Genomic DNA, 12,180 nt, shown 5'->3' on the forward strand with positions numbered 1-12,180 from the left:
TATAAAAGCAGGCCCAAGCCCTGGAATTTCAGAGTAAGGTAAAGACCTTGGTCTCAAAACACCATTTTCTGACAGATTGGACCTGCTATTAAAAGAATTTCCAAGTGTTCTGATGTGTTTTCATATAGTACATATGTAAAATATAAAAAGGAGTGCTCTTCATAAGTCACTTGTCCACTGTCCATTTGCAGCTTGAATATAAGAAAAAAGCACAACATGGAGACAAAATTCATATAGCAAAGCACATTTAAATGAGTTCATTTCTCTTATTTCATCTGCTTTAGTATTGCTCAAGGAGACAAAGCAATTATTTATGCTGAATCGCTATCAGGAATTTAAAAAAGAGCAAACAGAGATAGTACTGTATTTAGTGTTTCTTAATGACAAATGAATTATTTCACTAATTATGTAAAAAAGGATTGTATTCTTTTACACAGATTGACACAAGAGAGTACATTTTCTTTGTATCTTAAATGCTGAATAATACTTTTAGAGTGAAATCTCTCCAGAAATAAGTAGTATATTGAAATTATATGGGTTTTGAGCGACTGCAGCGAGACTGTAGAGTAAGAATTGATGAAAAGCAGGAAGGAATGTTTGGACATGACGGAAGGCCTCCCTCTGGGTGGTGTAGATAGAGATCACGATGAATTCCTCAAATCAGAGAGGGGCTTTGTGCAACTGGGCCTCAAGTAGTACGAAAGTAGGCACAGACATCCAGAGGTGGGGATACGGGCCGGTGTCCACCTAGCATACTTCAGAAAATTCTATAATGAAGATATATCAGTACAAGTTATTACCTATCCCAAGGCTTTGGTCAATGTGGAGTACAAATGTGAAATACCACAAGCCACATCCCTCGGTCTGAGGATGTCCCCCTGTATGCTAAGTGTGCAAGTATCTGCCCCACGCTTCTTGTCCTCCTAGTCACCCCGCTTCAGCCCCTTTCCTATCCCAGGCCCTTCAGGCTAAGACAACTTGAGCCCTGTATTCCAAACTTGGGTTCATGTAGAGGGGATCCATGTAACCACAAGCCCGCGGGTAACCCACGCAAGGAAACCTACTCAGATTGGGTCTAAATAACTTGCATTTTTGCTTGCCTGAATTAGCCAGTAATTGCATGTGGGTAGACTTCGCCAGAAATGGTCTAAATGATCAATTAGAGGGCAAAAAGGAGTTCCTTTCTTTAAAGCTCAAGAGTCCCTGTTGAAGAGCCCTGCTTCCCAAGCCCTGCTCGCATGGGCCTGTGCCCAGCTCTCTGCGGTGCCTGGGTATATTGTACATTTGCCTAACGATAATGAATCAAGGACTTATTTTGTAGGAAAATATAGGGCACTTCCATTACATGCAATCAGGCAAAAAGGCTGCAAAATGTGCCACTCCATTAATTTCAAACAGAATCCTTTCCAAATGTCACCCTGAAACTAGAATAAGGGGTTATTACAAATCTGAAGGAATTAAGAGTAATTTTCATTTGTACAAAGGAGTTGAGGGATACGGCTCCTGCCACACACACACTATTAATTGAGCTAAATTTGATTTGCCAATTTCAGTGTGAACCACTGAGTTCTGACCTAGCCTGCCTGGTGCTGAGATCAGGGGTCCTATCTTCTTGGAGGGCGCAGGTGCACATGCACGCGTATACAGACATGCAAACGCAAGTACAGGATGTACAGAGAATGTAACATAATGGGCTAGTTATTAACGAATATGTTCTTCAAAGAAGCAAAACAAATGGCAGCTTCTGCCAAGTCACGTAACCTCTCTGAGCCTCAGTTTCCTTATCTGTAAAAGGGGCTGATAACATCTTCTTCAGTGGGAGTCATGAGTATTCACGAGTTGGAGTAGGTCAGAGCACTTAGCGTTGTGCCCAGCCCATAGGTTACACCCATTAAATGGTAACTCTTATCTTTGTTTTCATCTTGTGAGGGTGGGTAGGTGGGTGGATGGGCTGTGGTGCCTAAGCTGGTTCCAGATTACACAGAAGGAAATCTGGACCTGGTACCAGGATGGGACAACCTTCACAGCCATTGTGGGGTCAGCCTCAGAGCCTAGGAGGTCAGGTCAGCCCACTGAGGTCATTTCCTTCCTGATCTCAGTTCCCACTATCTCTGAGAAAAGAGCAGCTGGACTTGGAGGAGAGCACAGAGCAGGAGACAGGAGTAAGCAGGATAAGGCGCTTCTGGGGATGGTCCAGTCTGACCCTCACTCCACGTTCCGGTACTTGGTGAAGAGGTTGTACAACACTCGCAGGGTAGATTTCAGGTCACAGTTGACGATGTCTGCATAGGAAACAAAACAAAAAACACATTGCTTCAGTGGTGCCCAAATTGGCATTGGTTGTCCCCTTCCTCCTGCCACCCACCATGGGTGCCCAGCATGGTCCCAGGGGAGGGGTGTGCTCCTGAAGAGCCACCTCCCTGTCCTGCTAGGACAGAAGATCAGCCCCACAAGCCAACCAGGGGCAGGTGGGTATTGAAGGATGGGAGGGCTATGCAGCAAGACTTCAGAGCAGGGGGCAGTGAGGGGCAGAGGTGCTGGGGTGTGGGTGTTGCACCTCTCACTGAAAGACAGCGGGCTCCAGGGCACGCAGCCTTTGCCCTGGAATCAGCATCTCAGGTGCGAGGAACCTGACCCGACTCTGTCCCTGGTCTCACCTGTGTCTGGGGGCCCCTCTGCCTTTACCCTGCACCACAGAGCCAGCTGTGAGTGGTGGAAAGGAGGGGATAGCCTGGGGCTACAGTGGGGGATGAGGCGGTGGCTTAGGACTAAGCCACCTCTCCTTTAAGAAGGGAGGGCGGGCCCCTAGATGGCATAGGAGCCCACCTGGCAGGGAACACTGGGTAGACAGGTGTCATCTGAAAGATTAAGGACAGAGCAAGGTGGCTGGGTTTGAGACTGGGAGCTGGACTCTATTATCAGGAGAATTCCACTGTGGGTCCTGAGCTTTCATGCAACCATTTCCTCCCCCCTCACTTCCCCTGTCCCCTCTCTCTGTTCCTCTCTTCACTGGTCACTTTCTCTGGCTGCCTCACTAACCCTCTGCTGACACTGACTTCTCCACCTTCTTCCCACGAGGCTCTGCTCTGGCCCCTCTGCACTCATGACTCTGCTGGAGAGCCTTCCCTGAAGAACCAGCATAGAGAAAACGTAAAGAAAGGAACTCTTTGCCTACTATAGGGTTACATGCTTGTGTGTGCTCTGTCGCTTCAGTTGTGTCCAAGTCTTTGTGACCCTATGGACTGTAGTCTGCCAGGCTCCTCTGTCCATGGAACTGTCCGGGCAAGAATACTGGAATAGGTATTGCTATGCCCTCCTCCAGGGGATCTTCCTGACCTGGGATCAAACCCATGTCTCTTGCATCTCCTGCATTGCAGGTGGATTCTTTCCCCACTGAGCCACCTGGGAAGCCCATATAGAGTTACAAACTGTGGTAATTATAAGGAAAAGTTAAAAAAAGAGAAAGGTGAAAGCCTAATGACTATACAAGGCAGGAGAGTTGAGGTTGAGGATTACATAAGTCGAAAAAGGGCAAGTGGAGGGAAATTTCAGGAGCCGGGGTGGCTGTTTCCCTTGAACTGGGTGCTAGTTACAGGTGGCTCGTGGAATATTTCACTAACCCACACTTTTATGTGCCACTCTTTATGTGATATTTTTCATAGTAAAAGTTATTAGGAAAAAAAAAACACAAAAAAACACCCTAACTGTGCAGAACGTCAGATGAAGTAAATGATGTCAGAGAATAGAAAATAATAAATGCTCTAGGATTCAAAAGTGGGAGAGAGGAGGCTGAGCTGCTGTGAGAGAAGGGTTTGGGGACAAGGTCAGGGCTCCAGCAGTGGCCTGGTGAATAGGAACGGGGATCATTCAGGACCAGCAGAGTGGGAGGCGGGGGCTCCAGTGGCTCCAGGTCTTAGCCTGGGAACCCAGGCAGCTGTGGCTACTGCCATAGTCAGGTGTGCCCAGGTCCCAGCACCGCAAAAATTAAGACCAACTGGGCCAGAAGCCGAGGGGCCAGAAGCCGAGGGCCCAGGGCTCGGGAATCTCCTTAGGGCTCCCTCAACTCCTGGAAAGCCTCCTGCCTGCTCCTGCCCAGGCCTCGTCTCAGTTGTACACCAATCCTGCTCCACCCTGCGGGGCTCAGACTCTGCTCCAAGCTCTCTTGCTGATAGACCAAGGGCTCAGGGACCAGCCGCCAGACCTGGAGCGCAGCCCCCTTTCTGCTTCCGCGTTGGTTCCTGCACAGATCTGAGCCTCTAACTGGGATCCTGACCCGTAGCTGAGACCTGCTACCTCGCCCTGGTCAGGCTGAATCACTTTCTGCCAAATACAGTCCCATGTCCTCTGGGCTAATTCCTGTCCTCCCCTTACTGCTTGATGTTGAGTGTTCCTTAAATTCCACTCAAGTCAAAGATTAGGGAGTTAGCCTAAGGAGGAACTGCTAGAGAGGCAGACAGGGGCAAAGGTGAGCTCAACAAGGGAGTATGTGAAGGGGCAGGTAGGGTAACACTGCGGCCACTGCCGCTGGTTCCTAACTGGGCTCCTCAAAGCCTCTTGCCCTCTCCTGTCCATTGTACTCACTGCAGTTAGACTACTTGGTTTCTGGGTATGGTTGTGCAAGATGCACACTCCACGGTACATTATTCACATTTGCACAGTGTTACCATAGATAACAACATAACTCTGGTCCTAGGAGGCTACCCTGGTGGCTGAGATGGTAAAGAATGTGCCTATAATGCAAGAGGCCCAGGTTCGATCCCTGGGTCGGGAAGATCCCCTGGAATATGGAATGGCTTCCCACTCCAGTATTCTATGGACAGAGGAGCCTGGTGGGCTATAGCCCGTAGGGTCACAAAGAGTTGGACATGACTGAGTGACTAACAGGAGGTGTGCAGCTCACAGCTTGTATGGTCATACAGCCATGTCACTTAAAGCCCAAAATCCTCATCCACGGTTTCACAGGGCAAAAGCTGACTCCAGCCCACCTCTCCAATCTCATGTCATGCCATGTTCTGCTCATTCACTCTGCACTGACCACACTGGCTTTCTTTTACAACCTCCCAATAGGCTGTCCTCCATTATCTCCGCCTCTGCACACACTGTTAAACACCTAGATTGTTCTTCCCAAGTAGCTGACTCCCGATCCTCTTGTAGACCTCAGCTCAAAGCACTGCCTACTTCATGAAGTCTTTCTGACACCTGGTCTTGGTGAGGGCACCCTGTCTTAGGTTCTCAAAACTCTCACACTCTTCCTTCACAGCACTCTCTCCAGTTCTAAATCAATGATTTGTGTGCTTATTTGATGAAATCTGTCTCTGCCTGGACTCTGAGCAATGTGACTGCAGAGAATTGATCGTGTTTTGCTCCAGTGCCTGGTCTGGTACCTGGCACGCACAGACCTCAGACATATTAGTAGGAGATGAATGAATGAACTGATGCTGAAGCTGAAACTCCAGTTCTTTGGCCGCCTCATGCAAAGAGCTGACTCACTGAAAAGACCCTGATGCTGGGAAAGATTGAGGGCAGGGGGAGAAGGGGACGACAGAGGATGAGATGGTTGGATGGCATCACCGACTCGATGGACACGAGTTTAAGTGAACTCCGGGAGTTGGAGATGGACAGGGAGGCCTGGCGTTGCTGCGGTTCATGGGGTCGCAAAGAGTCAGACATGACTGAGCAACTGAACTGAAATGAATGAATAATTGCCCAGTGTCCTGGAAGCCAAGAAAGAAAATTCTAGAAAGAGGGGATGACTAGTAGAGCCATATGCTTCCAAGAAGGTAAGAGCTGGAAAGAGTCTCAGGGGACATGGTCCTACTAGTGGCTTGGGAGAGAGCATGGCCACGTGTAGGTGGAGGCAAAGTGTTCACAGCAGAATGAGCAGTGGGCGTGGGCGCAAAGGAGGGACTTGGGAGCCTGATGAAGGACAGACACGGATGGAGACAAGAGGATTTGTTTTTCTCTTTAAAAGACAGGTGAGTTCTAAGGTTGCTTGAGAAAGAAAATGGCCAATATGGGAAAAGGCTTCAAAATGTCCATTTAACCTAATTAATTTTATTTCTTCTTTTATTGAAATAAGTTGGTTTACAATACTACATTCGTTTCAGGTGTACAACACAGTGATTCAACATTTTCATAGATATACTCCATTTAAAGTCACTAAAACAATGGCTATATCTTCCTGTGCTGTACAGTATACCCTTGTTGCTTATTTATTTTATACATAGTCGTTTGTATCTGTGAATCCCCTACCGCTATCTTGTTCCTCCCTCCTTCCCTTCCCCTCCTGGTAACCACTAGTTTGTTCTCATATCTGCGAGTCTCTGTCTTGTTGTATTCATTCATTTGTTTTTTAGATTCTACATATAAGGGAGATCATACAGTATTTGTCTGTCTGTATCTAGCTTATTTCACTAAGCATAATATTCTGTAGGTCCATCCATGTTGCCGAATGTCACAGTTTCTTAATCCACTGATTTGCTGAGGAGCACCTGAGTTGCTTCTACATCTTGGCTGTTGTAAATAGAGCTGCTATGAACATCAGGTACATGTATCTTTTTGAATTAGAGATTTCATCTTTTCTAGTTACATACCCAGCAGTGGAATTGCTAGATCATATTGTAGTTCAACTTTTAGTTTTTAAGGAAGCTCCATACTAATTTTCATCAGTTCAGTCGCTCAGTCATATCCGACTCCGCGACCCCATAGACTGTAGCACGCCAGGCTTCCCTGTCCATCACCAACCCCGGAAGCTTGCTCAAACTCATGTCCGTTGAGTCGGTGATGTCATCCAACCATCTCATCCTCTGTCGTCCCCTTCTCCTCCTGCCTTCAATCTTTCCCAACATCAAGGTCTTTTCCAAGGAGTCAGTTCTTCGCATCAAGTGGTCAAAGTATTGGAGTTTCAGCTTCAGCATCAGCCCTTCCAATAAATATTCAGGACTGATTTCCTTTAGGATTGACTTGTTGGATCTCCTTGCAGTCCAAGGGACTCTCAAAGAGTCTTCTCCAACACCACAGTTCAAAAGCATCAATTCTTCAGTGCTCAGCTTTCTTTATAGTCCAATTCACATTCATACATGACTACTGGAAAAACCATAGCTTTGACTAGACAGACCTTTGTTGGCAATGTCTCTGCTTTTTAATACGCTCTCTAGGTTGGTCATAGATTTTCTTCCAAGGAGCAAGCATCTTTTAATTTCATGGCTGCAGTCACCATCTGCAGTGATTTTGGAGCCCCCCAAAATAAAGTGCTTACTTCAGCAGCACATATACTATTTTCCATAGTGGCTTCAGTAATTTATATTCCTACCAGCAGTGTAGGAGGGTTCCCTTTTCATCCTCTCACTGCATTTACTATTTGCAGATATTTTCCTGACAGCCATTCTGAGAGGTGTGAGGTGCTATCTCATTGTCATTCTGATTTGCATTTCTCAGATTAGTGATGCTGAGCAAAATTTTCTGTGCTTGTTTCCCATCTGTATATCTTCTTTTAAAAATGTCTGTTCAGGTCTTCTGCTCATCTTTTAATCAGGTAGTTTGACTTTTTTCTATTGAGTTGTATGAGCTACTTACATACTTTGGATGGTGGTTTAGTCACTCAGTTGTGTCTGACACTTTGTAACCCCATGGACTGTAGCCTGCCAGGCTCATCTGTCCATGGATTTTCCAGGCAAGAATACTGGAGTGGGTTGCCATTTCCTTCTTCAGGGGATCTTCACAACCCAGGGATTGAACCCAGGTCTCCTGCATGGCAGGCAGTCTCCTGCATTGCAGTCAGATTCTTTACTAGCTGATCTGCCAGGGGATCCTCTAGTAACCACTTACTGATAATACAATTTGAAAATATTTTCTCCCATTCAGTAGGTTTTTCTTTGTTTTATTTTATCAATGTTTCTTTTGATATGCAAGCTTTTAAATTTAAGTTCCGTTTATTTATTTTTGCTTTTGTTTCTTTCCTGTTAGGAGAGAGATCTATGAAAATCTGCTACAATTTGTCAAAGAATATCAAAGAATATTTGGCCTGTGTTCTGCTGTAGGAGTTTTATGGTTTCAGGTTGTAAATTTAGGTCTTTAATCCACTTTGAGTTTATTTTTGTATACAATATGAACACATGTTCTAATTTCTTTCTTTTACATGTAGCTGTCCAGTTTTCCCAGTACAAGTTATTGAAGAGACTGTCTTTCCTCCATTGTACATTCTTGCCTCCCTTGTTGTAGATAAACTGAGCACAAGTGTGTGGGTTTATTTCTGGGCTCTCTATTCTGTTCCATTGATGTATATGTCATTTTTATTACTGTGGCTTTGCAATGTAAAGTTATAGCAAATGATTCCCCCAGCTTTGTTCTTTATTCTCAAGATTACCTTGGCAATGTGGGGTGTTTTGTGGTTACATATAAATTTTAGGATTATTTTTTCTAGTTCTGTGAAAAATGTCATGAGTATTTTGGAAGAGATTATGTTAAATCTGTAATTGCTTTGAGTGGTATGGACATCTTAACTATTAACTCTTCCAATCCATGAACATGGAATATCTTTCCATTTCTTTGTATCATCTTCAATTTCCTTCATAAGTGTTTCATGGTTTTCAGATTATAGAACTTTCACTTCCTACAACTTTACTGAATTCATTTATTAGTTCTAGTAGTTTTTTGGTGGAGACTTTAGGGTTTTCAAAATATAGCATCGTGTCATCTACAAAGGTGACTTTGTAGATGTCACCCTGGTAGTTTTTCTTCCTGTCCAGTTGGATACTTTTTATTTCTCTCTTCTGACTGCTATGGCTAGGACTTCCAACACTGTGTTAACTACAAGTGATGAAATGGGCATCCTTGTCCTAGTCCGGATTTTAGAGAAAAAGCTTTTTAGCTCTTCACTGTTAAGTATAGAGTTAACTGTGGGTTTATCATGTTGTTCAGTTGCTCAGTTGTGTGTGACTCTTTGCAACCCCATGAACTGCAGCATGCCAGGCTTTTTTATCCTTTCACTATATCCCAGAGTTTGCAGCTTGCAGAGTTTGACCCCATAGACTGCAGCACGCCAGGCTTCCCTGTCCATCACCAACCCCGGAAGCTTGCTCAAACTCATGTCCATTGAGTCGATGATGCCATCCAGCCACCTCATCCTCTGTCGTTCCCTTCTCCTCCTGCCTTCAATCCTTCTCAGCATCAGGTCTTTTCCAATGAATCCACTCTTTTCATCAGGTGGCCAAAGTACTGGATCTTCAGCTTCAGTATAAGTCCTTCCAATGAATATTCAGGGTTGATTTCCTTTAGCATTGACTGGTGTGATCTCCTTGTTGTCCAGGGAACTCTCAACAGTCTTCTCTAGCACCACAGTTCGAAAACATCAATTCTTTGGCACTCAGCTTTTTGTATGGTCCAATTCTCACATGCATACAGAACTACTGGAAAAACTATACTTTTCACTAGATGAGCCTTTGTTGGCAAAGTGATGTCTCTGCTTTTTATATGCTGTCTATGGTTGTCACAGTTTTTCTTCCAAGGAGCAAGCATCTATTAATTTCCTGGCTGCAGTCACTGTCTCTAGTGATTCTGGAGCCCAAGAAATTAAAGTCCATCACTGTTTCCATTGTTTCCCCATCTATTTTCCATGATGTGATGGGAATGGATGTCATGATCTTAGTTTTTTGAATGCTGAGTTTTAGGCCAGCTTTTTCACTCACCTCTTTCACCTCCATCAAGAGGCTCTTTAGTTCCTCCTCTTCACTTTTGGTCATGAGGGTGGTATAAATTGTATATATGAGGGTATTGATATTTCTCCTGGAAATCTTAATTCCAGCTTGTGATTCATCCAGCCCAGCATTTCTCATGATGTACTCTGCATGTAAGTTAAATAAGCAGGGTGACAATGTATAGCCTTGACATACTCCTTTCCCAATTTGGAAGCAGTCCATTGTTCCATGTCTGATTCTAACTGGATTCTTGACCTGCATACAGGTTTCTCAGGAAGCAGGTAAGGTGGTCTGATATTCCCATCTCTTTCAGAATTTTCCACAGTTTGTTGTGATCCACACAGTCAAAGGCTTTAGCGTAGTCAATGAAGCAGAAGTAGATGTTTCTCTGGAATTCTCTTGCTTTTTCTATGACTCAACAGATGTTGGCAATTTGATCTCTGGTTCCTTTGCCTTTTCTAAATCCATGTTGTACATGTGGAAGTTCTCCGTCACATACTGCTGAAGCCTAGTTTGAAGGATTTTGAGCATTACCTTCCTAGCATGTGAAATGAGAGGATAATTGTGCAGCAGTTTGAACATTCTTTGGCATTGCCCTTCTTTGCAATTGGAATTAAAGCCAGCCTCTTCCAATCCTGTGGCCACTGCTGAGTTTTCCAAATTTGCTGGTATATTGAGTGCAGCACTTTCACAGCATCATCTTTCAGGATTTGAAATAGTTCAACTGGAATTCCATCACCTCCACTAGCTTTGTTCATAGTAATGCTTTCTAAGGCCCACTTGACTTCATACTCCAGGATGTCTGGCTCTAGGTGAGTGACCACACCACTGTGGTTATCCAGGCCATTAAGACCTTTTTTGTACAGTTCTGTGTATTTTTGCCACCTCTTCTTACCCTCTTCTGCTTCTGTTAGGTCCTTACTGTTTCTGTCCTTTATCATGCCCATCTTTGCATGAAATGTTCCCTTGTTATCTCTAATTTTCTTAAAGAGATCTCTAGTTTTTCCTGCTCTATTGTTTTCCTCCATTTCTTTACATTGTTCACTTAAAAAGGCTTTCTTATCTTAAATCACCTTTATTGTATCAAGATATGTTCCTTCTATACCAACTTTGAGAATTTTTTTTTATCATGAATGGATGTTGAATTTTGTCAAATACCTTTTTTGTCTACTGAGATGATCATATGATTTGTATCCTTCCTTTTTTTAATGTGATGTAGCACATTGATTTAGGCATACTGAACCATCCTTGCATTCCTGGGATAAGTCCCATTTAATTTTGTGATTTTTATATTGTTGAATTGGGGTAATATTTTTGTCATGAATTTTTACTTATATTTATCAAAAATATTGGTCTGTAATTTTTTATTTTTTGTAGTATCTTTGCCTGATTTTGGTATCTGGGTAATGATGACCTTGTAGAATGAATTTATGAATGTTCTCCTCTCTCCAGTGTTTTTTAACAGTTGAGAAGGATGATATTAGTTCTTTGTGTGATACAGTAGGACCTTGTTCTTTATCCACTCTATATATAATAGCTTACCTCTGCTAACTCGAACCTCCCACTTCATCTCTTCCCCAACCCCCTCTACCTTGGCAACCACAAGTCTGTTCTCTGTCTATGAGTCTGTTTATGTTTTGTAGATACATTCATTTATGTCATATTTTAGATTCCACATATAACTGATTACATATGGTATTTATTTGTCTTTTTTCTGACTTCACTTAGTATGATAATCTCTAGTTGTGCCTGTGTTGCTGCCAAGGGAATCATTTCATTCCTTTTTATGGCTGAGTAGTATTCCATTGTGTATTAATATATGTATGGATTCTTCTTTATTCATTCATCTGTCAGTGGACATTTAGGTTATTTCCATGTCTTGGCTATTATGAAGAGTGCTGCTGTGAACACAGGGGTGCACGTATCTTTTTGGATTGTAGTTTTGTCCAGAAATATTCTGAGGAGTGAGATTGCTGGGTCATATGGTAATTCTGTTTTTTGTTCTCTGAGGAACCTCCATACTGTTTCCCATAGGGGCCGTACCAACTTACATTCCCACCAAAGTGTGGGAGAGTTCCCTTTTCTCCACATACTCTCCAGCATTTGTTATTTGTAGAGTTTTAAAAATAATTGTATTTACTTCTGTATTCATTATTTTTGGCTGTGGTGGGTCTTGTTGCCGTGCGGGCCTGTTCTCTAGTTGTGGCGAGCAGGGACCACTCTAGTCGTGGTACACAGGCTTCTCACTGTGGTGGCTCCTCTTGCTGCAGAGCACAGGCTCTGGGCACACAAGCTTCAGCAGTGCAGCACATGGGCTCAGCAGCTGCAGATCCAGGCTCTAGAGCACAGGCTCACTAGTTGCAGTGCGCGGACTTAGTCACTCTGTGGCACATGGGATCTTCCCAGATCAGGGATTGAACATGTGTCTTCTGCATTAGCAGGTGGATTCCTGACCACTGACTGAGCCACCAGGGAAGCCCCGGTA

At 44.0% G+C, this 12,180-nt stretch overlaps 1 protein-coding gene and 1 long non-coding RNA gene across 5 annotated transcripts in view; one reads left to right on the forward strand and one right to left on the reverse strand.

Annotated features, from left to right (window-relative positions):
- The window catches only part of LOC147357718 (uncharacterized), a 38,960-nt gene that overhangs the window by 12,244 nt on the left and 14,536 nt on the right, over positions 1-12,180 (forward strand). The gene's annotated exons all lie outside the window — the stretch shown is intronic.
- Positions 229-12,180, reverse strand: part of PARVA (parvin alpha) — a 179,548-nt gene continuing 167,596 nt past the window's right edge. For both annotated transcript variants that reach the window (XM_086340000.1, XM_086340001.1), the window contains one exon: positions 229-2,282. In XM_086340000.1, coding sequence (XP_086196126.1) covers positions 2,206-2,282 — 77 coding nt within the window. In that variant the 3' untranslated portion in view covers positions 229-2,205. The remainder of the gene's footprint in view (positions 2,283-12,180) is intronic.

The sequence above is a fragment of the Bos grunniens genome, chromosome 15 (genome assembly GCF_055505025.1).
Source record: "Bos grunniens cultivar Pamir isolate PY7600 chromosome 15, Bosgru_T2T1.0, whole genome shotgun sequence".
NCBI classification, from domain to species: domain Eukaryota; kingdom Metazoa; phylum Chordata; class Mammalia; order Artiodactyla; family Bovidae; genus Bos; species Bos grunniens.